Here is a 25,199-nt window from a genome sequence, read left to right as displayed (position 1 = left end):
AGGGCTTTTAAGAGGTGACTGGGGGTAAATGCGGTCAGAAGGGTGGGGTGCTGATCTGGTAGGATTGGTGGCCTTATTAAGAAGAGAAAGAGCTATCTATCTGTCTCTCTCTAAACTGCTGTCTGCAAGCCAGGAAGAGAACTGTCACCAGATGCCCAACCTTGTTGGAACCTTGTCTTGGACTCCCGGCCTCCAGAATGATGAGAAGTACATTTCTGTGGCTAAGTCACCCCCCATGGTATTTTGTTACGGCGCTGAGCCAGCTGCGACAAGATTCTTTGGATTTCTTCTCTTCAGGGAATAATGATTTCAGTTATTTTTAAATCTTATACCTGTTACTTCCTTTTCTGGCCTCTAGGCCCTGCAGCATAAGGTTGGCAGGAGTGGGGGGAGCAGACATCTTCCCGACCACAGGATGGAACTTCCACATCTGCACTGTTTCACTACGCATTTGTTGACGCAAGAAACACCTCAAACTGTGGATAACTTTTATGAGTTTTTCTGCGCTAAACTGATGATTTCTGGGAAGCAGGATCTCAAGGGATTGAGAAAATGCTCCAGAGAATGGCAGTTTTGCAGCTTATTTTATACATTAGAATCAAAGGAGGAGACATAAGGGGGGTTTATATGGAATCCACGGGTGGTACGTTAAGGGGGTGGGAGACAGCAAAGCGGGGAGATGTCTGGGGGAGATCTCTCGGATAAAAAGGAAAACGGAGAGACACACACTCCTTTACATGGGTGGGTACAGGACAGACAACAATTAACACTGCTGCTAACCTGCACATGGAGATGGTATGGGAACAACAAAATAACAGTGAGGGGATCTGTGGTCTGGGCTCTGGTGGGAGGTTGTGCCCTGAGGGGTCTGGGGAAGGAGATTCCTCTGACATTTCAAAGGTATGTTATCTTAGATGCAAAAAGACAACAGACAGGCTCACTTCAGGTAAAGAGAGACCTTTGTCAAGGAAGCTACAGGCGTAGGACGTGACTACCCGCCATGACCCGCCTTTAGTTAAGAATTTTGATGTTCAGACCATCCTGTGTTCAGACCATCTCATTACTGAGCTTGTCACTGCCATGTGGCCCTCCTGAGCTTGTCAGGTTTAGTATGTGACCCCTTTCTAGTCCACACATTACACCATTTCCTACAGGTTTTTTGTAAATACACTTTATTCAGCTACAGGGAGGTCCCTTGTTGTGCAGTGAAGAAGTGATCCATGCCAAAGGCCAGGTCTGGTCCTTGCCCTGGCATCCTGGGAGGTGATCTCCAAACTCTCGGGACGTCCTGCCTGCTAGTGGTGTCTGTTAGCTAGCGGCCAGGGGCTGTCAGGTGTGCCCGCTCCATGCATGGACCCTCCTGGACCCTGCCCCATGCACCTCTTCTGGCTGACTTTAACCTGTATGCTTTCACGCTAATAATCATAACTGTGAGTGTAACAGTTTTCAGCAAGTATTTTGAGTCCTAGTGAATTACTGAAGCTGAGAGTGGTCTTAGTGACCCCCAAGAGTGCAGTGAATATCAGAACCGAGGGTGGTTCTGTGGACTGCTGCTAACCTGGCACCTTACTTTCAGGTTCCTACATATTTTATCATGAATTTGTGTTGAATTTTATCAGATAATTCTTCTCCACCGGAGATGTTTATTTTTTTATTCTCCTTCATTTTATTAATGGGATGCATTACATTGGTTTGTTGAATGTTAAAGCATTTCTGGAATGCTTTCCATTCCTGGAATAAACCTAATTGGTAGTGATGTGTTCTTTTTTTTATTTATTTCTGGGTTTGATTTGCTACGATTTTGTTTGGAATTTTGAAGGATGGTTGCAAGAGAGACTAGCCTGTAGTTTTCCTTCCTTGTTATCTTCTCAAGTTTTAGCACCGAGGTTAAGCCGGCTCCTGATAAGCTGGGGAGAATTCCTTCTTCACTACCTGGAAGACTCTGTATAAGGTTAATGCAATTTCTCCCATTCTTTATTCTCCTTGTCATTAATTTTCTTGAATACAACAGTTCCTTAAAACAAATAAACAAACAACGGTAACTCCAATATTGTGGCCAACCATGAGTCTGTTATCTGGGTTTTTTCCCCCTTTTTTGCCATGTTTTGCTCTTGTGTCCTGTTAATTTTTTTTAATTTCGTGCTGGAAATTTTGAGTGAGAAAGAATGAAGGCTCTGGAAGGTTATCACCTTACTCCAGAGGGCATTTTGGATCTTTGCCAGTCTGGCAGTGGAAATCCACGTAGCTTCACTTGCGTGGCTCTTGCTCGGAGGCTGAGTGCCTTCAGTCCAGCTTACCAGCATATTTTTTCCTTTGCTCTGAACCGTGTGTCAACATCCTTTGCACTTTCTGCTGGTTTGTTGGTCTTCCTATTTGCAGAATATCCAGGTATTAAGAAATTCAGTCTTTTGTGTGGCATATGGTTGGGAGCAAAATTTTCCCCTAGTCTTTCCCCTGTTTGACACGCATACCCTTTAAATATTTAGGTCATCACATTTATCACAGCCACTGACTTTCACCCCAGGACTGCGGTGACCTAACTGGGCGTTCTACTTCCGCCTCCTCCAATCAATTTCAACAGTGATTCTTTTCAAGCCCAGTTCAGGGCCCGCCCCTCTTCTGAGCAATGGTCTCCATCGTACTGCGAGGAAAGCCCACCCTGGCTTCAATATTCTGAGTGACAGGCTCCCTCTCAGTGCAGCGAGGCCCCTCCTCCTCACCTCCCGACTGGTCCAGCCGGTCCCTGTGCCTGGAACTCGTCCCCTCCCTCCGTTTGGGCGTGTTCTCAGAAGCCGCCGGGGAGGCCTGCGCGCACAGGGCCCGCACTCGGCTTGTGCAGCGCTTCCCACCGAGGTCGGGGCGCTTCTACTGGGAGAGCACTGCAGCCCCGCCCGCGTTTAAGAAATGGTACTGGGATGAACGGATTCCGGATTTTGTATCCTATTTCACACCCTTTCCACTAAGAAATAATGTAAAAAACAAACTCCCGTTTTCTACTTTTATGGTTTTGAGAGTTATTTTTTGGCCAGTCGACCGTTTAAGTTCTTACACGTAGACCTGGGAGGCCCCTGTTGGGACCCGTGCTGTCCAGGGAGCCGCTGCCCGGCCCTCGCCTCCTTTGCTCTCCCCGCCGCCCTTCTCTTCTCTCCTCCCCTCCCCCCCCCTCCCCTCTCCCCTCCCCTCCCCTCCCCTCCCCCCTCCCCTCCCCTCCCCTCCCCAAGGCCCCGCCCCTAACTCCCTAAAGCCCCGCCCTGATCCTCCTGCTCCTCCCGTCCCCCTTCCGGTTCTCTCCCACCCACGCCTCCCGCCCCGCCCTGCCCCCGGGTGGCAGGGCGCAGGCGCCCTAGAGCCGCGCGCGGGGACGTGGGAGTCGGTGGGGGCGGGGCGCTGAGGGCTCCAGCCCAACGGCCAACGCGGCCGCGCGGGAACTCCGGAGCCAGGCCCCGCCCCCGGTTTGAATCGGAGGCCCCGTCCCCTTGCTCAGCCAATCAGCGGGCGGGGCGGGCGGCGCCGTGGCGACTCTTTGTGGGCGCTGAGCAGCCCCGCCCCGGTCCCGCCCCTCCCTCGGCGGCGGGCGGCGGCGCGGACGACGGGAGGCCAGGTGAGCGTCCGAGCCCGGCGCCCGGTTCCTCCGCCTCGGCGGGTTCCGGAGGGCGCGCTGGCACGTGCGGGCGGCCCTGGGGTGCTGGCGTGGGCGGCGGCCGGGGGCCGGGGGGCAGCCTGGGGGCTCGGGGGCCGGGGAGGGGCCCGGCCGCGGGGGCGAGGGGGCGGCTCGGGGCTGGGGGCGACCCGAGCGTGGGCGGCGGGCGCTGGGGGGGGCGCGACCCGGCCGACCGGCGGCCCCCCGCCCGCCGAGGCGTAAGCCACCGGGGATTCCCCGCGTGCTGCCGACGGCCTAAGCCTGCGCTTCCCGCACCGGCCCCGGAAGGGAGGCCGCTGCGTGTTTGACCGCGCTGGGGGCGCTTTACCAGGACAGCCCTGGACGCGGGCTTGTCGCGCGGCCCGTGAAGCGGCGGCCCCCGGCGGGGACCCGCGCGCCGTCTTCCCCGGGACTTGGTGAAGGTCAGTGCGGGCTCCTCCTGAGGCCCCCGCGGAGACCCGCCTGAGGACCTGGGGGCCGTGGCTGCCCCTCCCCCGGCGGTCGTGACCCGTCGTGGCCGTGTCTGGGTTGCCTTCCCACTCTGCACTCCTGCGGAGTGGGGTGTGGGAAAGGACGTCGGCAGGCAAATGCTGCGAGTGCATCGAAGGTCCTTGTAGCGGAGCTCGGTTTTGCTGGTGACCCAACGCCTTCCAGATGGCCGGGTCTGGGGCTCCTTTCCCAGGGCGGCCTGCCTGTGAGTGTTCCCTTCCTTTGTTGCCTGTTTTAACTGCTTTGAAAAGCAGTGTTAGGATCTTCTCAGTGGTGCCCCCCTGTCCTCGGCAGGTCAGGGAGTAGCCGCCTAGGTGCCGGCCTGGGCCTCCGGGTCTGAAGCTGGTGCCCTGCCTGCCTGGGGTGCAGTCCGGCTCACGCTGCCCAGGCCGCTGCGGACTGCGGGAGGGGTGGGCAGAGGAGGCTCCCAGAGCCGGGCGAGCGAACTGTGCAGTGGGCTCCTGTGCTGCCCGCCCCGCACATGTCCCCTGGGAGGCAGCTGCCGGGACTGGGAAAAGTACCAGGAGCCTGCTTCCACAGCTCAAAAACAAGCTCGGCTCTACATTTTCCAGAGCTTTTTGGATTACCAAGAAGAGTCCCCCAGGTAAGTTTGCTGGGAGACGCTCTGCTCCAAGCAGTGTTCCCCGCTGCATTTCCTCTGCTGGTAGCATGTGTGCTGCAGGCCTGAGTTCACGGCTCTTCTCAAAGGAGCCAAGAAAAAAAGGAAGTCTGGCGTTTTATAAATGTCCAACATACAACTGCTCTATTTTTAGGTTTGCCATGTTTTATAATTAAAGTTGAAACTCAGAATAAAAAGTCTGTTGTGACCTTTGCAGGTTTATCTTGGAAAGAGGGCAGGCAAGTTTCCCTCACTTGCTAGTGGAACATTCACAGGCAAAGAAAGTTTGTATTTCATTCCAGGTAATAAAAAAGTGCCCGAAATTCATTTTGTAGAAACATCTTAGGAGAAATGTCAGACCGCAGCAGGGCACCACGTCTCACCTGGGCCCCGTTCTGGGGACCTTGCCAGCAGCTCCATCTTGTTTCCTTTGAATGTTGCGTTTCCCAGCAGATCTCATGGTGGTGTTGAGTTGCCGCGGCTCACAGGAGTGCCTCGCGGTGGCTGAGGGTCATGGGCACAGCTCGAGCCTGTGCCAGCCCGACTGCCTGGAATCTGGGGATCTGCGTTTCCCACTGGCCATATGGTGTGAGGCGACCTGGCCGCCTGGGTTCTCTCTGCCTGGGAGTCTCTGGGTGGGCAAGCATAGCATCCTCGCTCCACGTGCCATGTGGAACTGCTCGGTCCCTCTGCTTTCTCTGGTCAGCCCTTGGTCTGGAGGAGGCTGAGGGGCAGTCCTGCATGTTGACTTTGGAGGGTTTTGAGGGGAATACCTGCAACCCTGAGCACTTGGGGGGATTGGGGCATTTCACTAGGTAGGCAGCAGCACCTTCCGGCCGATTGTGGCGACAGTGGAGGGGGAAAGACCTAACAGTTCTGTTCAGAATTAATGCGAGGCAGGCCGTGCAGTTAGGACAACCTCAGAGCAGCTCGTTGGGTCCCCATGTGAGCAGGGTTCAGTGCCCTCAGGCCACAGTCACCTGGGCTCCGCCGAGAGCTGTGCCCACCTAGGGGTCTTGTCCTCATCTTTGCCCCCCCACTCCGCCGGGTCGCTGCAGAGCCATGCTGACTTTGCCCCAAACACATGTATGTGTCTGAGGCCCTTCTCCTGGGCTCAGCCTGACCCCTTCACCCAGGCGCATGGCCTGCCCTTGAGCTCCTCCCTTCTGTAGGGTCAGCCTGCCTGCTTTCTTGTTAAGTGGAACAGCACTGGCAGTGGCTGGCATCGGGGACATAAGAGCAGTGATTCAGAATGACTGAATGTGTCTTTGTCCTGCTGCGTGTGCAGTGGGCGGTACCTGAAGTGGTTGTTTTCAGTGGATGGTTGCCTCCCCAATCAACTTATTTGTCCCTTTTGTGCATCAGCACTGTGTAAGTTGGGACAGTGAACAGGACAGATGCCATGTGCAGGCTCCTCGGTTGTGACAGTGCACGCACTCGGAGCCATGCCGCTCACACCGCTGTCCTGGCCAGTTCTCTCCGGACAGTGTGCTGTCTTACACTTGGGTCAACTGTGCCTGTTCCAGAAGCTCACAGAAGTACCGTGTTTTCCTGAGAATAAGACCTAGTCGGACAATCAGCTCTAATGCGTCTTTTGGAGCAAAAATTAATATAAGACCCAGTCTTATTTTACTATAAGACCGAGTTTTATAGTATAGTATAGTATAGTATAGTATAGTATAGTATAGTATATAATATATAATACTGGGTCTTATAATTTTTGCTCCAAAAGATGCATTAGAGCTGATTGCCCGGCTAGGTCTTATATTTCGGGGGAACGGGGTAGAATCCAATGTGTTTTTCCTTTTTTATTCAGCATGTTTTACGATTCATCACGCTGTTGCCAGGCTGTGTTCCACTGTTAAATAATCACGATTCACCATTCCATCTGGGTGGGGACAGGCTGGTGGGCCATGGTGGGGAGCTCAGCAGCACATGTGACAGCACAGAATCTGCTGCAGGGTGGAGGGAACAGCCCCTCCCTGTGTCCTAGTAGGTGCCCTGAGGGATCCTGTGCTGGGCTGTCCACACAGCCCCGTCAGAACCCACGTCACTAGCAGGGAGCTGGTGAGCGGTGTCTGTGGCACGGATGAGGGTCACTGAGGCACACTGTTTACGCTGGGATAAATGCACAGCTGTGGCAAGTGGTGAACTTTTATGTGACACAGAAAATGTGATGATGACAGCTGTCAGCTCTGCAGACCAGAAATGCTCAGAGAAAAGGCTGGAGGGAGCTTGCTGATTATCCTCCCGTTAGGGTCCCAGTTGTCTTACTTTCTGACACTTCCCTGTTAGCTGTGAGCTGCGGGAAGGCGGGCGGAGGCCACCACCACTAGGCAGAGAACAGGAAAGGGAGCCCGGTCCCTGGTGAGACTGGGGGCCTGTGGGGTTGCCTGGGGACACATTTGGCCTTCTCTGCCCCTCCTAAGCTGGAAGTGCAGACAGTTAGGGAAGCCGTCAGTTACGGATCAAGCCTGGCTTCCAGGGCTGTCCCTCGGGCCAGAGGTCTGACTGCAGCAGGCTTTGCAGGGACCCTGAGTGGGTGCTGGGTGTCTGTGTGTAGCTGCTTTGCTGTTCAAATGTAGGCTGGGCCTCTGGCCACCCCACCAGCCCTTGTGGCCTCCTGACCTTCCCGAGACCCTCGCTTCTGTCAGCAAACGAGGGCCTAATTACGTCATTCCAGTGAGTTTAGTTTGGACCCTAAATGAAATCCATCCTCAAGCAGAGTTGGAATTTTAGATGAGGTTGGAAATACTAGAAGCCAGAAGTGAAGTGACTACTGCGGAGGAGCCCTTGAAACTTGATCTTTTTCCTCAGTGTGGGTCCTTTTTGTATCAGTAAAAGTCATTGTGCTTTTTGCAATTATTTTTAACCTTTTAAACCACAATTAGTTTTGCACCTATCGAATAGTTTGACATAATCTTATATTTATTCTTGATATACTTAGTAATTTTAAGCCAGTGGCTTTTAAACAAATGATGGGGGAGGGTGTAAAAGTTGAATTTGCAGCCCAAACAAAAAGTTTAAGTCCTTTATTACTAGAAGTAGTTGGAACATTTTTTATGTATTTCGGTGGTAAACTGTTTCGTCATCCACATAAAATAGTATGCAGGCAGGAGAGTGCGCGGTGCTGGCAGAGAATGGCAGTGGGTTGGGCTGTCCTGTGCTGGTGAGGAAGCCCTGTTTGCTGCTCTGGGAAAATTAGCCTGTGAGGGAAAGTTAGCTGTGGTCACTTGTGTAATATTTTTATTTTGAAATACCTATAGATCTACAGGACGTAGCAAAGGAATGTCTCGGAGGTTACCCTCCCCTGGTGGCCACAGAGCTGCTTCACGTGGCGTGTGCGTGCACGTGTGCATTTCGGGGCACTTAACACGTGTAACCAAGGACCCACCGCCACAGTCCCTCGCAGAGTGACTTGCTGGCCACACCCACTCATCTCCAGGTCCTGTTCAGACTGTCACAGTGATGAGACTTAATTCCCTTGAGGTCCGTGCAGGTTTGAGGTATCACTGGCCACCCCTGCCGGGGGTGCAGCAGCTTTGCCAAGCCCGGGAAGGCTCGTTCCCCTTTGGGGCCACGAGCGCAGCTGCTCTGAACATTCTTGTACATGTTTTTGCATGACCATTGGTTTTCACATCTCAAGGTTAAATGCCCAAAAGTCACTTAACTTTTCCCAGTGTTAAGTACACGGGAGGTGAGATCAACCATGTTTCCCTGAAAATAAGGCCTAGCCGACAGTCAACTCTAATGTGTCTTTTGGAGCAAAAATTAATATAGGACCTGGTATTATATTTATTATAAAGACCCAGTTTTATATTATAGTAAAATAAGACTGGGTCTTGTATTAATTTTTGCTCCGAAAGACGCATTAGAGCTGATTGTCCCGCTAGGTCTTATTTTCGGGGAAACACGGTTACGAGGCTGAAAGGAAATTCGGAGGATGGGGACCTTTCTATTTAAGGGTGAGGCTGGCACGCGTGAGCCTTCAGAGGCTCCTGGGCAGGTGGGGAGGGCGGCAGCCAGGCCTTTAGGACAGCACTCTACCATCTTGGCGGCCACCCGCTTCCACCCCATTCTTGGGGAGCCCCTGGGCACATGGCCAGCTGTCGTGGGGATCCATAGGGTTGGTATTTTTAAAAGAGGAAACAAAAATTTGCATAGTAAAAAGACTAATCCTCTGAATAACACAAATATCTGCAATAAAAATGTTTAGCTACTTTACAAACTTGAGAAGAGAGAAACTTAATGCTCACCTTGTAGAAAAGGGGGCCTTTGGGAGGCGCGGCGAGGCAGTGTGGGGGAGGTGGCCCTCTTCCCTCTCGTCTAGTCCGGCCAGTTCAGGAGAACGGCGTCCCCGTCTTCTGATTCTGAGAGTAGTGCACGGCCCTGAGCCTGCAAGGAGGACCCCAGCCTGCGCCGTTCCGTGCGTCCTTTGAGGCTGGAAGGAGTTGGCATGGCGTGGTGCGGTGTTCTGAGGCTCTGGCTGTGTGCGCTTGTGCCCCCCTCACCTTGGCCGTCGTGAACGCTGTCCTGTGCGCTTTGGTGCAGCTCCTCTGGGCTGTCAGCACTACGGGAGGGGCTTCTGTCTGAAAGCACTGGGACAGCCCCCTCTGGGCGGCACCCTCAGTGGCAGGCTGGGCAGAGCTCTGCTCTGCTCTGCTGGGGAGTGGTGCTCAGAGCCCGCCTCACGTTGCTGTCCTCATGGGCAGTGACACTAGGTGCTCTTTAAAAAGGCACTTCTGTTTTTAGTCATTTGTCTTTTCTAATGGGGACAGTAGTGCTGCTGTCCAGAGGTGGCTGTGCGTGACTTAGACTCCTGCCGTTCCCACCTCTCCCAGGGCCCCGTGTGTGCCAAGGTCACCTCTGTGACGGATGGAGACTGGGTCTGGGCAGGGTCTCCCAGGGGCTCTGAGATGTGCTAAATGGCGTCTTCCTGGGTTTCCCTAGGACAATGTTTGCCCGAGGGCTAAAGAGGAAGTGCGCTGACGGTGACGACGCAGAGGGCGCCTTGGCCAGCCTACAGCGGCAGTCGCTCCTGGACATGTCTCTGGTCAAGCTGCAGCTGTGCCACATGCTGGTCGAGCCCAACCTTTGCCGCTCGGTCCTCATAGCCAACACCGTGCGGCAGATTCAAGAAGAGATGACCCAGGATGGGACTTGGCGGGTGGTGGCGCCCCAGACTGCAGGACAGGCGCCACGGGACCGCCTGGTGTCCACGGAGATTCTGTGTCGCGCAGCCTGGGAGCAGGACGGGGAGCTCCCTGCTCCTGGCTCGGCTGACGGCCACGCACCAGACCTGGTGTCCCATTTGTGTGGGGCACCGAGTGCACCGGCCCCAAGGATCACACAGGGCTGTGTTTGGGACGTGGACGGCCCTGGGGAGGACAGGGGGAGCTTGCAGAAGTCTCTGGATCAGATATTTGAAACACTGGAGAGTAAAACCCCCAGCTCTGTGGAAGGGCTGTTTGGGGACATGGACAGTCCTTACTACGACCTGGACGCTGTGCTGACCGGCATGGTGGGCGGCAAGGCGGGCCACGGCGACGGGCTCGAGGCCTTGTCCTCTGTGGCCGCCCCACCCCCCAGCTCTGGCTGCAAGTCGGACCTGGGTGAGCTGGACCACGTGGTGGAGATCCTGGTGGAGACCTGAGCCGGCTGCCCAGCGGGACAGCGGGACAGCAGGACGTGTCACGACCCCACGACCCCGCCGCCTGACCCGGCAGCCTCTGCTTCGTCTGTGATTCCCAGCTGGGCCGGGGCAGCATCCAGTCTGCCCGCTGCCCTCTCCCCTCCTGTCTCTCGGCGGCAGGGCTGTTTCCTGCAGGGTGCCCGCCCGGCCCGGCCGGGCCCTTGTCCTCTCGGAGTCCCGCCGCAGCTCCTGGAGGATGTGAGCCGCCAGCTGCCTCCAGCTTCGTTTAACTTTAGATAGGTGAATTTTTTAAATTAAGTTTTATATGTTTTGGGCAATATTTGGCTTAAGATATATTTTTTAAACTTTTTATACTTTTATCTCTAGATTTTTTTCAGCTATTTTCTTAAAAGTATATTTTTTCTATAAACATCCTCTGCTGCTAATTAGAAACGTTCACAACCTGAACACTTACAGTGGGTTTCAGTTTTAAGGTTTTAATAAGGAGAGCTCTTTTTCATGAGCTTCGCTGTACCCGAGTCAGCAGGGTTCACGGGTCACAACTTTTCTCTTCAGATTGACATGGGCCGTGTCATCCACTGCTCCGGTCAGCGCCAGCGCGGTGGACGGTGAGCCTGCTCTTCTGAGTGTCCTGACCGACGTGCTGTGCCAGGCTGGCCTAGGAACTAAGTGTAGGATTTGGAGCTTTAATTTATGCCTATTTATATGTAAATGTCATTGTGTGGAAGTCACTGTCCCCAGTTGATGTTGGGACACCCAGGTGTCGCAGCTCCCTGAGAAGCTGACTCGGGGGTGGGGCCCCGCCTGCCCGCGGCAGGAGCCTGGCTGTCTGCCATGTGCCAGGTGTGCTTGTCTGCGTGCTGTGCGAGTGAAACGTGCCCACGCCAGGTCTGGGAAACTGGTGTTGGGACCCAGTTTTAAGATTAAATGTAAGTCTAGAATTAACTGGACACAGGTCATTTATGGCCACTCGATCTTGAGGGTAGTCGGCAGTGGGATTGGTGGGGTGGTGCCACTTACGGGAGCTTGTGTTGGCTGCGCCCGTGACCTTGCAGGACCCGAGATGGCCCACACCTCCTACATCTTTTTCTCCGGTTTACGTGTACGAGACTGTACTCTTCCCCACCCCCACGCTTCCTGTTACTCATGCTTTTTCTTCCTTCCCAAGCCCTTAGTCAAAAAGGTTTGTTTTCTTTTGTGCATATGGCCATTCTTTAATATCAGTGATGTGCACCTCACTTTATTAAAAGGTTATTCAACAAAACGGAAGCGTGCTGCGTGAGTGCATCTGTTTTCTGGACATGGGAGAGGAGTTTCACTTAATGTATTAAATGGCCAGTGGGACCACACAGGTCCCAGACGATGCTCCCTTCCCCCAGGTCTGTGCCTGAGGGCAGCGGGGTCGGGATGGGTGAGAAGTGCAGGCGGCCTGCAGGGTGGACTGTGGCGTCAGCATTCATGGATTGCTCCCTTCAGGTTTTGACAGTATTTCCTTCTCCTTAAAGTGTATGTGTCTTAGAAGCAGTACACCTAAAGCAGTTTTTGTGTCTTTTAATAGCATTTTTATGTTTTAAAAATACTTGTTCAATTCCAGAGTAGCTGGGGTGTCCATTTTGCCAGCCTTCAAAGTACGAAATATTCAGAGGATGTGGGCAGGGAGGGCCGAGCAGGCCTGTGGGTCAGGCTTCAGCTTTGAGGCTCCTACCCCAGTGCCACAGCTGAGCCTCAGAGGCAACCTTGTCCTGCCAGCACCCCTCCTTCCCCCTTGGCTCTTGTGGTTCTTTCTCAGCTACCCACTCATGTTGGGTCCCCTGGACCTCCCGGGCTAGCTGATGGTCCTCCGTGGAGGAACAGGCGGGTGGCCAGTTGCTGCCGATGGGTTTGCACAGTAAGTGCAGGACTCAGGCCCTTTAGGCCCCTGTGTGCACATGGTCGTGGCTTTCTGTAAACTGCAAAGGAAGGCCACTGTCCACCTCCCACCCCTCCTGCCCCTGGCCTGGCCGGTGGAGCGTTGTGCAGTCGGAGCTGCGGGGAAGGGCAGCTGGGCCGCGTGCAGCGGGCACCATCACCTGTTTCCTGTCGCCTCGGCCGGGAAGGACTTTGGGGGTGTGCTGACCAGTGCCACGCCGGGCACTGGGGGGCATGGGGAGGGCAGGGCAGGAGCCAGGTTTGGGGGCTTCCCAGCCCTGACAGCAGTCAGCGACCACAGCCTGGCCAGTGACAAGTCGCTAAGCTGACAGAAACTTCTGAGCCGTCAGTAATAAACAGACTACATCGAATTACCTTTTTGGGTAGTGAGATTACGAATACTGTCACATGAAGTGATTAAAAAATTCACCGTCAAGTGCAGGAAAATGTATTGAGATGCGTCAGGAATTAAAGTATTATTTTTCTGGAGTTTGTGGAATTTATTGGTTTTGCCTTTGTATAATCCTTTGTTTTCTCATTCTATTTCAGCTTTCCCTTTGTCTCATTTTGTGCGTATGTATTCTTAGGAAAGAGCCCCCAAATGTGTGCCCTGCAGCCCTCCCTGCCCCCCCACTCCTCCCCAGTTCCCACAGAGCAGCAGACGGGACAGGCACCAGGCATGCACATTGGCCGCTGGAAGTTGGGAGGGCTGCCCGTGCCATGGCGGGCGGGCCCAGCGCCTGTGAGGGGAGGACCTTGGGATCCAAAGCAGATTTGGACTGTTTCCAGGCCTGGGACGGGCATGCGCCCCGTGCCGTCTACTGGCGTGCCTCCGGCTCTTGGCCTCCTGCTTGAGCACTCAGCCAAGACGAGCCCCTCCTGTCTGCTGGCCACGAGGCGGGCGACAGTCTTCACTAACCGCCTCGCCGGGTCCTGTCCCTCCCGCCCCACATGGGGACCAGAGCTGATGCCGGGGCCCCTGCCGTTGAGAAACTCACTCAGGTTTCTTTCAGCCCTGAGCTCCAACGACTGTGAGCCATGATTTTGTAGTTGATTGGGCTTGTTCTGGTCAGGGTGGAGTGACTGCTTCTTACGACTTGTACATCTGAATTGGGTGATCGGTCAGCACTCACACCATGTCTCTCCCAGGTCACAAAGCCCTTCCCGAGCAGACTGGCCAGATGGCGGGACAGAGCCAGACTCGATATCTGGTTGGACGGGGAGGGGAGGGCGTCATGGCTTCTGGCTTGTGGGGCTGGGTGGGTGAGAGTGGGAGGAGCTGGGCGGGGGCATGAGGCTCAAGGGGGTCTGGAGGTGCTGGCTTACCCAGAGTGTGCAGGTGAAGGGCCAGCATCCACCTTGGAACCTGGGGGGGAGGCAGGACGCAGAATGGTGTTTTGGGTTGTCAAGTCGAACAGCCTGGAAAACCACAGCGTGTCCCAGCAGGCCTCTGTTGCCGGGGCCCCAGGAGTCCCCAAGGTGGTGACGGAGGCAGCATGGCAGAAAAAATTAACCAAACGTGCGGCACCAAAATGTCTGCATTACCCCTTAACATAGGCCCCCAAACCACATGCAGCCTGGAGGAGCTGCCCCTGCGGGGAGCCAAGGGCACCAGGGTGCTGAGTGACAGCTAGTTCCTCCCTGTGGCAGGTGACATCTGCCAGTCACTGGCTGTGATCTCCTGGCCTCCAGTGTGGCCTTGGCAGCACAGTGATGGCTGGGGTTGCACTGCGTGTGCTGGGTGCTCCGCCCACCTCGGACCCCAGGCCTCCCCTGAGGCACAGGGAAGGGCTGCTGGCAAGGGCAGGCTGGAATGACAGCATTTCTGGCACAGCCCCCACAGAGCTGATGAATCAGCAAGAACACAGGCGGATCCAGGCCATTTTATTTGCTAAAATGTTACAAAAGTCACTGCCTATTCTGGCTCTGCCTTCGGAAGGGGATCTCCAAGGCTGATGACCAGGGACAGCTCGCCCACAGGGTGCAAGGCCACTGGGCAGGGACCCGGAGCCCTGGGCAGTGCAGCTCAGGCAGCCAGGCCTGGGTCCCTCAGAGGGTGTCCCCCGGCTGGCAGCACCTGCACTGGGCAGGCTGGGGGAGTTCCTGGGGACCCCGGCGCCCATTCATGGTGAGGTGGTGAGAGCTGGCTCTGCCCAAGGACCCTCCCCTGAAGCTGACCCAGCAGGCGCAGACTTGGGACTGGTCACCACCAAGTAAAGCAGGGGATGTGAAGTCCTCAGCTAGCCGGTCATCCCGTCCCAGCAAACGTCACTAGGAAACAGTGTCATTTTCAGGTTACGGCGACTGAAGAGCTTCCTCCTTGGCGCTGTGACGCACCGCCCGTGCCCGTGGAAGGGCATCTGCAGAAAAAGGCTGTATGTGACGAGGCTCCCTGCCTGTTGCCTGACGTCCCTGAGAGCTGGCATGGAGACGGCACACAGTCAGGATATGTGGCCGCCCGCCTTGGCCCACCCACCCGCTGTGGGCCCCCGGCAAGGCTGTGGGCTTTTCTCTCCGGCGCTGCTGAGACACCTGGCCATGCAGGGTGACCAGAGGCATGGGGACAGGTACACAGCCGTGACTCAGCAAATGCTGGGACCCCGCCCACCATGGAGGGCCACACTGTGCAGACCAGGCCAGTCTCTGTATCCCAAGAGACTACAACCCCAGCCTGTGGCCCTCAGGATAGTGGTGGATCCCGTTTCCTAGGTGGGGTCACATGGCCATCATGGTGGGCGTCTGGTCTTTGTAGAGGACACTGCTGCCCTTCATGCTCTCATCCCCAGTATCCACTGCTGGACTGACCATGAACAACCCCCACAGCCGCTGGGGCATTTGTCTTGGTGCTTTAACACAGCCTGTGCCATGCACCTCCAGAACTTTCTACCTCTTCCCATGCTGTCTTCCTAGAGCAGATGGACACAGAGTGCTGGGCACCCCTGAAGAGGGCCCTCCTGTAGCCCCGTGGTACCTGTCAACCGACACCAAACTTGCCCATCTGCCCTCCTTCCCGTCCCAACTCCAGATCAGGTCCTCGTCTCCCCACCCCAGTGGCCTCTGCCTGGCCCTCACCGGCAGGGCTCTCTCCCCGCCCAACATCAAAGCAGATTGTGCTGGACCCACCACCACGTGCCACCCCTGCCTTCTGGGGTGGGGTGCGGTGTGTAGAGTGAACCCCAACCATGCTCTGAGGCCCCTGGTGGGGCAAGGAGCCAAGGGAGCCGGCTGGTTACGGCGCTCCTCAGAAGACCTGCTCCAGGGGCAGGCAGGAGACCCGTCCCGGCAAAGTCTTCCCCTTGCTCTCCCTCTCCCACCCACTTGTCTGTCCCCTCCTGCCTGAGCCCCTGTGGTAGGTGCCACTACAGCTGTTGCAGGACCGTCAGACCACAGAGAAAAGCTGCAGAACAGGACATGCCTCCCTGCTTCCACCAGGTCCCCTGAGCCCCCCCCCCAGCTCTGCCCTTCGGGTCTTTGAGGGTGACATGTTTGTACTGCAGTGGCCCCCAGGCGGCCGGCACAGCCCCCCCACGGCCGTCCTGTGCTCACCTGGGTCTGGATCAGCGCTCTGCAGCCGTGCACGCGGACGCTGGACACCCCAACTTCTGCAGCCTGCCGGAGCTCGGAACCTTGCAAACCGTGACCCTGGCCTCCGGAAAGGCTCTAAGACACACACCAGTCAGCCAGCAGGGCGGCGAGGAAAGGGTTGTTTCTGCTCCCCTTCTTCCAGCAGCCTGCTCTTCCCTCAGCCTTGGCCACTGCCACCCACCACCCTCCTGTCACCTGTCAGGGGCTCACGGCTGTCCCCTCCAGGACTGCAGGGCCGCTGAACCTTCACACCTGCAGGCCTGGAGCTAGCTGTGCCACCTCTGAGCCTCCAGGTCAGGCAGCCTGCCCTCCGTCCTCCCAGCTGGTCTCCTGGCACTGGGACACAGCCAGGTGACGCCTCTCAGGCTCCTTCCAGTCCCTTGCTTCCTTCCTGGAGAGCCCACTGTGGCCTCATCTCGTGCCCCACCTGCCTGCGCCTTCTGTGTTTTCCATGTTTGGAAATTTCCATAATACTTAAGCATGGAAAAGGGTCTTGCCAATTTGACTGCCCACAGCCAGCCCTCCTTAAAATCCTCACTTTCTTTGATGACTTCCCAGCAGGACTGCTGCCTTGTCCCCTTCCCCTACTCCTCAGGGTTACCCCACTGGGATGCCTGTCAGGTGCCCATGGGCACGACCATGGCCCCGTCTGTGGCCCCACCTCGCCTTCCCCACCTGCTGGCCTTGTCCCCCACCCTGCAGGAGCCACCTTCTGACAGAGGCTTCGGTCAGGAGGGGCAGTCCTGGAGGTGGGGCAGGGGTGGCCTCCCACAGATGGCTGTCGGCTTTCGGGTCGGAGGCCACCTACTGCACCTCACCTGAGCGGCATCTACTCCGAGGACAGGGAGCAAGTTTTCTTGGCAGCGGGACTTGCGCCACAGGCAGTGGGACGTGGCCGTGCTATTTGCGCTCTGAAGAGCTCTCCAGAGTTTTCTGGATTCAGGACTGGAAAAGGACGCACGAATTAAAAGCAGCCTTGAGAGCCTTCAGAACAGGAGACGAGTGGGGCCTGGCCCTTTGGAATTCTGAAAAGGGCGTCCCCTCAGTTATTTGTCCATTTACTCCAACGCCTGCCCGCAAACACCAGCACCTCCTCCTCCCCGCGAGCATGTCCCTCACTTGTCTGCACACCGGAGTGTCCCCTCCTAGGGGCAGACACCTGCCGGCCAGGTGTTTCACTGGTCGTGTTCCCTGTTGGTCTCAGGCACCTACACCCATGCTGGTCACAAAGGTGGCACAAACCAGGAGCAGACTGAATGCCTAGCCCCGCAAACAAACGATGGCTGTGCACTGTGCCATCCACCGTGCCAGGCCTGCATGGAAGGGAAGGGGACAGCTAAGTGCCTGTCATTGCCCACTCGCCCCAAAGTCACACCAACGTCCCATCTCACAACACTGTCCAGTCCTGCCCAGTCCCGACAACCAGGACCACCCATGCCCCTGGGTGTCCCAGGGTCACACTGCTACCAAAGGCTCCTCTGCCCACCTGCTGGCTGGACCATGCCTTGGGGAAGCACCACATCCAGAGGGCACACCAGCCATCTGGGCACTGCTGGTGGCAGCTTCCTGGGTTCAGGCCTCCATCCCCAGGCCTTTGCCAGGGGTGTCCTGGGGCAGGCGCTGGTTCGGACCACAGCAAGCAGCTGGGACTGGAACTGGGGCTGGGGCCCAGAAGAGCCTGTTTGCACAGCTCCCTGACAGAGTCGGCCTGTCTGCAGGGCACACAGAGGGACCAGGGGAGCCAGCTCATGCCGACCTTCACCTCCTCCCTCCAGGGCCTTGACCTCCAGCTGCACAAGTACTGCCACCCTCAAGTGACACCTGTTTTTCTCTCCGTGCTCAGTGACAGGATATCTTAGAAAAGACCATCTGTAAACAATTTCTTTGTAATTTCCGGTGGGTGATTGGCCCCAGGCACCACCAGGAGCACCAGGCAGGCTGACCCTGTGGGTTGAGAATGTCCCTCCAGGGCACGGGGCCAAGTGCCCAGGAGATCCCTCTCTCGCTCCACCAGCACTCACACTGAGACCTGGTCACTTTGTTCCAGGTGAGCTCGCCGGGGGCGGGCAGAGGCTGACCATGGCTCCGAGAGGGAGGGCCACAGTCAGGGCATCAGCCATGCCACCGGGCCCTCCCAAAGGTAGTGGGGACTTCAGGAGAGACGACGCTCTCTTTAAAGATAAAAACAAAGGCCTCGTGTCCATTTTGTCAATCAACAGTGTAGACGCAGAGTTGCTATAAACTATTAGCCCCAGTTGAAGTTCATTACCAGCATTTGTGTGCAGACCCAAGGCCTGGTTCCTCACCGCCAATCTCTAAGAGATGACGTAAGGTGGGAACATCATCAGTCACCTGCTGCACTGGTACTTCTTGAAAAGCAAACCTAAAAATGTTCTCATAGCTGAGAATGGGCTGAAAAAGGAAAGAAAAACATACCAAAGTTAGGAGAAATACGCACGTCATGTCACCTGATTCCAAATACATACTTTCAGTACAAGTAAAATCTATAAATGATTGTACTGTCATATGACATGTTCATTCCCCAAAGTCACCATGCTGTGCACAACCACGCAATGAAAGCCACAGGGTGTGTGGGAAGAGCGGGATAGGGCACAACAGGCAGACCTTGAGACGTGAAAGACAGAAAGGCGCCAATCAAAACGTTAGCACCATTTCCCTGTGGTAAGTGGTTGAGCTCCATCCATACAATAAATTGGGCACTTCTCGGAGAAAGACCTGAGGTCTGCAGGTTGTGAGGGAGCAGGAGGTGCAAGAGGAAGAGCTGTGAGGCAGGTGGGACCCTCGCCCCAGGTGGTGACGGGTGGGGGAAGCTGAGAAGGCTGGGCGGCGCCTGGGACCTGTGAATGCATGCAGCTTTCTGCATTCACCTGGTGTTTCTGCAAAGTGTGTGTTACATTCAGACTGTTCCCTGATACATCAATCACGGTGGAAGCAAGTCCTGCTTCCAAAAGAAGTGTGATAGCAAAGCTGCCTAGAGAGGGTCTAGAACCAGCCAAACCTTTTCTTTTTCTTCTTTCCTAGTTCTTATGGAGTTCGGGGTAAACCATTTGGGAAGAGATGGCAGAGAGACGGGGGTAATGGAACAAAGAGGAAGAGAAAGGATCAGAGGCAGTCACAAAACAGGTGGCTACTGGTGGTCAGGCTGGGAAGGGCAGTAGTGAGGGGTGAGGGGACAAGGCCTGGGCTGAGGCTCCGTCATGACACACACTGAACTGTGACTCTGGGTGAGACTCTAATAAGTAGCTGGGCGATTCAGACAAAAAGCTCTTCCTCCTACCCCCTCTCTTTGCCGGCTCTGAACTGGGGCCAGAAAAGCATAGCCAGGTGGATGGGCAGTGGGCGGACTGCAGGGTGGAGGTGAAAGTGGGGAGAGGAGGGTGGGAGGCCGGTGGAGCTGAGGAGTGTGCATGGTTGTGGCCCAGCCTGAGTTGCCCCCCCACCCCGGGGGTGACCATTTCTGCAGCCTCATTCCTTCTCTGGCTCAGGAGGATGGGACTGCTAGCCACATGGCCTGGGACAAAGGCCAGGACAGGAGCAGACCCTGACCCTGGTCAGCGCACCCCAGCCTGAGATCCGCTGGCCTTGCAGCATATAAACACCTCCTGCGTACTCTGTAGAAATACCTCAGAAGCTGAGATGGCAGCAGTCCCTGTCACCCAAGGTCCGCCCTGGTGAAGTTGCTGAAAACCACACTCGTTTTGGGCGGAAGCAGTTCTTGGCCCCTCGGGTGCTGTGGCCCTCACTGGGAGTTCAAAGAACTGAGAAAATTGTTCCAACTTGGCTGAAGACTCCTGGAAGCATTCAAACTGCCCCCAGGCACCGCTGTGTTCCCCCGGGTGCAGACCACCCGAGGTGCAGGTGGACAGGCCCTCACTGAGCCCAGAGGTCGTGGCTTCCCCATCTGATGGAGGAAGGTGGGAGCGCCTCCTCACGCACTCCACGTGGGCAACACTCTGTGTCCCAGGGCCCGCGCCTGCACCGCTGTCTCCAGAGCCCTGCTGGAGGGGCACGTCGCCTGCAACGTCTGCGAGGTCACTCAGAAGCCTGCTTAGAAGGGGCGTCTGGCCGGGCTCTCCGCCCAGCTCCTGCGGGCCTTCCATGTTGGTGTCGCCAGGCCCGCATCGACGGGAAGATGCCCGGGAGACACACACCCTGCTGTGCCGCACGGCCCAGCGCCGGACACGGCCTCGGGGAGTGCTGATGCCTGGTGGGGGTCCAGTGTCGCTGGGGAACAAACACAAACCACGTACAGCCTGGTCACCCAGGGCAGGGGACCGAAGTCGCTGCCGGGAGCACGGAGGCTTGTCTTAGGGACTAGCTAGAGGCTGTGGGACGGCCCGGCCTGGGAGGCGGACGAGCTGGGGGTCCTGCCTGGGCCAGGTGGGCAGAGGTCAGGGAGGCCCACTCTGGCCGAAGCGGGGGAGTCCGGCACCCGGGGAGGTCACCGCCCAGAGGTCCCCTGGCGGGAAGGGCCGGACGGCAGCCGAGCGTCGGGGTCAGCCGCTGAGGCCCCCGCGGGGGCCCGGCCTGCGGCTCCGACCGGCACCCACCTTGGCCGCGTCCCCCCTCCGCCGGCTGAAACAGCCCGCCGTCGCTGCGCGAGCTCCGGCCCGTTGCCCGGCAACGGCGCGCACCAGCCCCGCTTTCCGGCGTCGCCGCCGTGACGTCACGTTCCGGCGCCGCGCGGGGCGTGGCAGCGCCAGGCCCCGCCCCCTGGGCCCCGCGCGCGAGGTGAGTGGCTCGGCGTCCTGCACCCCGGCACCTCCCGGGCGCAGCGGGAAGAGGGCCTCCTAGTCAGTCGTGCGTGTCGTCGTGCCTCGGCCCCGCGCTGCCCACGTCCCCCCGCGGCCCTGCCCTGCTGCACCGCCGCAGGGTGCTGTCGTGCGGCGTGTGGGGTCTATTCCGCGGGCTCCGCAGGACGGCGACCTCTGCCCTGCAGACTCCACGGGCCCCGTCCTTCCGAACGTGTGCAGAGATGAGGGGCCGCCGCTCCCTGCCCGACCCCGTGCAGTGCCCTGACTCTCGCTCTGGTCACCAGCCCTCCTGCTGCCACTACTCGGCGAGGGCGCCAAAACCAGCCCGGCCCGCCTGCCAGCCCCCTCGCAGGCACGCCGGGCTTTTCCCCATCCGCCGCCACCCCCGTCTTACGAAACCAACTTGGGTGTGTAAGGTTCATTCCAGCCTCCCCAGAAGGGACCGTCGGGCCTGGCGCAAGCCCTGATCCATACCCCGTCCCCCAGACCACCTTGTGCTCGCCTGTCCCCACCCTGTGACCTGGAGCCCTGCCCTGCCCAGGCCCTGTCCTACTTGCATGAACCACCCACTCTCTCCCTGGTCCTTCTCAGCCGAACTACTGAAAATACTAATTTTAAATATCACCAGATGAGATCATTCTCTGAAGCCTGGACCACAGCCTCCGCCCCCTCCCCTGCTTCCTGCGGGGCCCAGCGGCCTGCACTGCAGCGAGCGAGCAGTGCGGTCACACTGCCCAGCACTGCTGGCTCCCTTCTGCCTCACTCGAGACCACCTCGGCCCCAGTGGTCCTGCTGTCCACCCACTGCTTGGAGCCGTCATCCACTGTCCTTGCCTTCCTCAAATCCAGGGAGTTGCAAAGGGATAGGAGTGTTGTCCTCGTGCAGCTGGGGAAACTGAGGCCCAGGCCCAAAGACCTGAGTGAGAGGTGTTGCCAGAGCTGGAACCAGCTCTTCCACAGCTCCCCACGCCCTGTCTGAACCTCAGTGGACAGTGAGGAGGGCATGTGGCCCTCAGGGTGCAGGATGAAAACATCACCTGGTGTGGCAGCTGCTGAGTGCCCCCCAGCGAAGTCCATGGCCTGAATAAGGGACCTTCCAAGGTAAAAGGGACCTTACAGACGTGCTTATATTCAGGCTCTTGAAATGAGAAGACGGTCCTAGGGTATGCTGTTGAGCCCAGTGTCATCACAAGGGCCCAGCCCTGGCTGCAGGAGGAGTGGGGGCAGCCCAGGTGACTGACAGGTGGCCTCTGGCTCCTTGGGCCAGCACCTGGGCAGACTAGGCATGACATGGGGCACCAGCCAAGGGCCAGGCCTCCAGGAAGGTGGGCAGAGCAGGCAGCTGTTCAAGGTTAAAAGGTTTCACCAGCTGGGGGGACTGGCCGGAGGGGCAGGTCCTCATTACAGTGGGGGTGCAAGCCATGACTCCCCAAGGGGCCACGGAGGGGGTGGGTATGGTGTGGCTCTCCCAGGCACCTCTCAGGAGGGACGCCTTGGTCCATCCCTGAACCCCAGTAGGGAGAGGACAGCTTGTATGCCGTCCCTGAGTCAAGCCTCCTGTCCTAGCGTCAGGAGGCGGGAGTGGCCTCCCTCCAGAGCCCCTCAGTGTCTCTGATGAGTGATTGTGAGGGATCCCTCGTCCCCAGAAACACTAGGTGTCCTGCTCCTCTGGGGTCCTCACCCCACTCCTTGGGGTGAGTCGAGGAGGGTGCCTGTCCCCAGGCTGGGAGTGGGCACTCAGCTTGGGGGAGAGTGAAGCAGGGGCCAGCATCCCTAGAGCCCTCCCGACCACCTCTGTGCAAAGGGCCTGGTAGGAGGACAGATGGCAGCTGAGCAGGTGCAGGTGCCCCATCCACCCTGTTGTGCCCTCTACCTGGGCTGGGCCAGGGCAGGGAGGATGGCAGCAAGAGCTAGTTTTGCTTATGCCGCTGTCTGCTTCAAGGAGATATCAATCACTGATGCACTGGGCGTTCCTGGGGCAGCCGGCCACGGGGCGGGGGGGCAGTCGGGGGGTGTTCTGCAGAGGAGCTGGGCCTGCCAACATGTGGCTGGCAGCCACTGCTCCTCACCCAGTCCACACCAGTGCCCTGCACTGCAGTTCCGGCACCCAGGTACCCAGCCTTGGGAAACTGTGGGCGTCTGGGACCCCGGCCAGGGCCAGGGCTGGGTGTGGCACCCGGTGCCCCTGGTTTAGTGGTCCCAGGGAGGATGTGGAGCCTGTGCGAGTAACTGGAGCGAGTCCTGCTGAACCACCGCAGGCCCCCACCCCATGGGCTGCTACTGGGAGATGTGTATGCGCCAGGGATGGCCATAAGTTGGGCCCTTGTCTCCATGCCTCTGGGGGGCACAGCAACTTCTGAGTCATGCCCAGCTACTGTGGCCATCACAGTGGGGCATCTATCCCCAGAGGGGGACATCAGGATAGGGCCAGAGCTGGGCATGATGACAGGAGCTCCTGGCAGCACAGGGCTCTGCAGCATTCTCACTGCCAGGCTTCGGATGGGGTAGGGACAGTCGGGGGTGGCACAGACGGGCTTCCTAGGTCTCACCCAGGCAGCTTTCTCCCGTCTGGCCCTGTGATCTGGGGCCAGGCTGGGACTTCTGAGGCACATGCAGGCAAAAGAAGGGATGGGGAGGGAGGAGGAATCCGGCAGAAGTTGGCAGGAACCAGTCTGGCGGGCCCTGAGGCGGGAGGTGGCAAGGGCCAATTTGTGGGCAGTCTCCCTCTGCATCCTACAGCCGACCATCTGTGGGTTACACTGCCTGGGGGGCCAGGCCCTCCCAGAGATGAAAAGGGGCCCATGGGGGCTAGTGCAACAGGTGATGCTAGCCTTCTGCCTCAGAGCAGGAGGTGAGGGGAAGGGGCAGCCCCTGGGTTGGGGGGGTCCCTGCCCACCCCCATCCTGGGACCCAACTTTCCAACTTCAGAATAAGCAAGGCTCCTGCAGGACAGTGTAAGCCAGCCCAGCCCTCACCAAGGGCCCTGCCCCCAGGACCCCAGGAGGGTCCCTGCCCCAGCCTCCCCCAGGCCCTGGCTGGCCAAGGCTCCCAGGGACCACTTAGGTGCACAGGGGCCAGCAGTGTGTGGCTCTGCTCCTCTCTCAGTGGCCATGTGAAATCCCCTCCTCCTGGCCTCTACTTGGGTGGGGCAGCCCCCAGCCACCCTCCCAGGACTCCATCTTCCCCCTCCCCAGAGCTGAGGGGAGCCCCCGTGCATTGTGCCTGACAATTAGTATATGTCACATGGAGTGAGGCCACTTCACTTTGATGGGGCCCAGGGTCCAGTGGCTTTGCCAAGGTTCCATGCCTAATGGGGCATGGGGACACAGAGCTGGGTCTGTGTCTGAAGGTCTCTGATTGCACAAGTCTGCCCCTTGTTCCCAGACCACCACAGCCAGACGGGCAGGCTGAAACCCCTGACAGACTCACACAGACGGTGGACACACCCATGGACATAGACAGCTCTCCCCACCCCCCACTCTGGGTGCACACAAGGGACTGGCTCCCATATAGGCAGAGCAGAGCAGGTCCCCAGGAAAGGAGATGGAAGCAGGGTCTCTGGCCCCAGGTCATGCTGTCCAGCCTGAGAAAAGACACCAGGGCAGGAGAGGTGAGACCTACTTGAAGGACGGGGCTGTGCACCGTCATGCCATGGGTCAGAGACACAGGAGGCTGCCAGGGCCTCTTCCCGGCAGTGATGTGAGTGCCTGTCTGACCTGCTGCTGGAAGGCTGCCCGGCCACAGCCCACTAACGGGAACTGCCGAGCATGAGTCATCTGGAGACAGGCTCACCTGGGCCCTGATGGCCGTGTGCATCCCAGGGAGCCCAGGATGGTGTGTACCCGTGTGTGCACATGTGCATGTGTGTGTGTCCTCAGCCTGCTGTGCATGTCCCGGCACATGGGCCCGAGGGGGTGCACGTGTGTGTGTGCCTGTCTCTGAGTGCATGGGGACATGGCCAAGTAGATCTGTGTCTGTGTGTTGGTGTGTGTCTGTCTCTGAGTCTGTGGCAAGTCTGTGTGTCTGGGTGGCCCTCCTGTTGCAGCCTGGCCTTCAGGTAAAGGTGTGTGTCTCCCTTCATCCATCTCCGCACCATTCCCGGGCAGCCCCAGGAATGGCCCTCCTTGGCAGTATCCGTGCCCTCCTGGGTGTGTTCTGGCCCAGGCTCCCCACCCCAGTGCCCTTACACCAGCCTGACCCTCAGCTAATGGCCTACTACCACAGAAAGGGAACTCTCTGGGGGCCTCCCCACTCCCTGCCCACTCCCCCAGCCCTGCCACCTTCTGCACAACCCCCAAGCTCGAGCCCAGGGTGCCCCCCAACCGTCCAGCTCCAACTCTCACCAAGTCCCCTCTGCCAGCTTCTAGAACATCCTGGGAGCGGCCAGCTCCCTCCTCCCGTGGTTGCCCTGGTCTAGGCCCCCTACTCTTGCAGGGTTCCTGACTTCAGCAGTGCCCCCAGGCACACCGCCAACTGCCTGGTGGTCTCTCCTCAGCTCCCAGTGCCCAGTCTCGCTGCCTCCTGCCCCACT

At 57.9% G+C, this 25,199-nt stretch overlaps 2 protein-coding genes across 6 annotated transcripts; one reads left to right on the top strand and one right to left on the bottom strand.

Moving 5' to 3' along the window:
• The first annotated feature begins 3,540 nt into the window (after positions 1 to 3,540).
• Positions 3,541 to 12,797, top strand: CDCA4 (cell division cycle associated 4). Of its 5 annotated transcripts, none has more exons than XR_013993413.1 (3): positions 3,541 to 3,601; positions 9,699 to 10,680; positions 10,957 to 11,668. XR_013993413.1 is itself a non-coding variant. In XM_081049395.1 (2 exons), the coding sequence occupies exon 2, from the start codon at positions 9,703 to 9,705 to the stop codon at positions 10,399 to 10,401; it is 699 nt and encodes a 232-aa protein (XP_080905521.1). In that variant the 5' UTR covers positions 3,541 to 3,601; positions 9,699 to 9,702; the 3' UTR covers positions 10,402 to 12,797. The 5 variants fall into 5 exon arrangements, 3 of the variants coding, with proteins under 3 accessions (XP_080905521.1, XP_080905522.1, XP_080905523.1); XR_013993414.1 differs by lacking the exon at positions 3,541 to 3,601 and adding an exon at positions 3,798 to 4,733; XM_081049395.1 differs by having other exon boundaries at positions 9,699 to 12,797.
• Positions 12,798 to 14,416: 1,619 nt separating this feature from the next.
• CLBA1 (clathrin binding box of aftiphilin containing 1) lies at positions 14,417 to 20,555 on the bottom strand. The gene is given in 7 exon segments (XM_081049394.1): positions 14,417 to 14,698; positions 14,701 to 14,728; positions 15,856 to 15,969; positions 16,713 to 16,839; positions 18,164 to 18,306; positions 19,539 to 20,139; positions 20,466 to 20,555. Coding segments are annotated over 6 exon segments (1,038 nt in total). The 5' UTR covers positions 20,016 to 20,139; positions 20,466 to 20,555; the 3' UTR covers positions 14,417 to 14,549.
• Positions 20,556 to 25,199: the final 4,644 nt, after the last annotated feature.

The sequence above is a fragment of the Rhinolophus hipposideros genome (assembly GCF_964194185.1).
Source record: "Rhinolophus hipposideros genome assembly, chromosome: 5".
NCBI classification, from domain to species: Eukaryota; Metazoa; Chordata; class Mammalia; order Chiroptera; family Rhinolophidae; genus Rhinolophus; species Rhinolophus hipposideros.
This window is presented reverse-complemented; position numbering and strand designations above follow the sequence as displayed.

Coding starts and splice junctions, on each gene's coding strand:
- CDCA4 (XM_081049395.1), top strand. CDS start 9,703: ATGTTTGCCCGAGGGCTAAAGAGGAAGTGCGCTGACGGTGACGACGCA.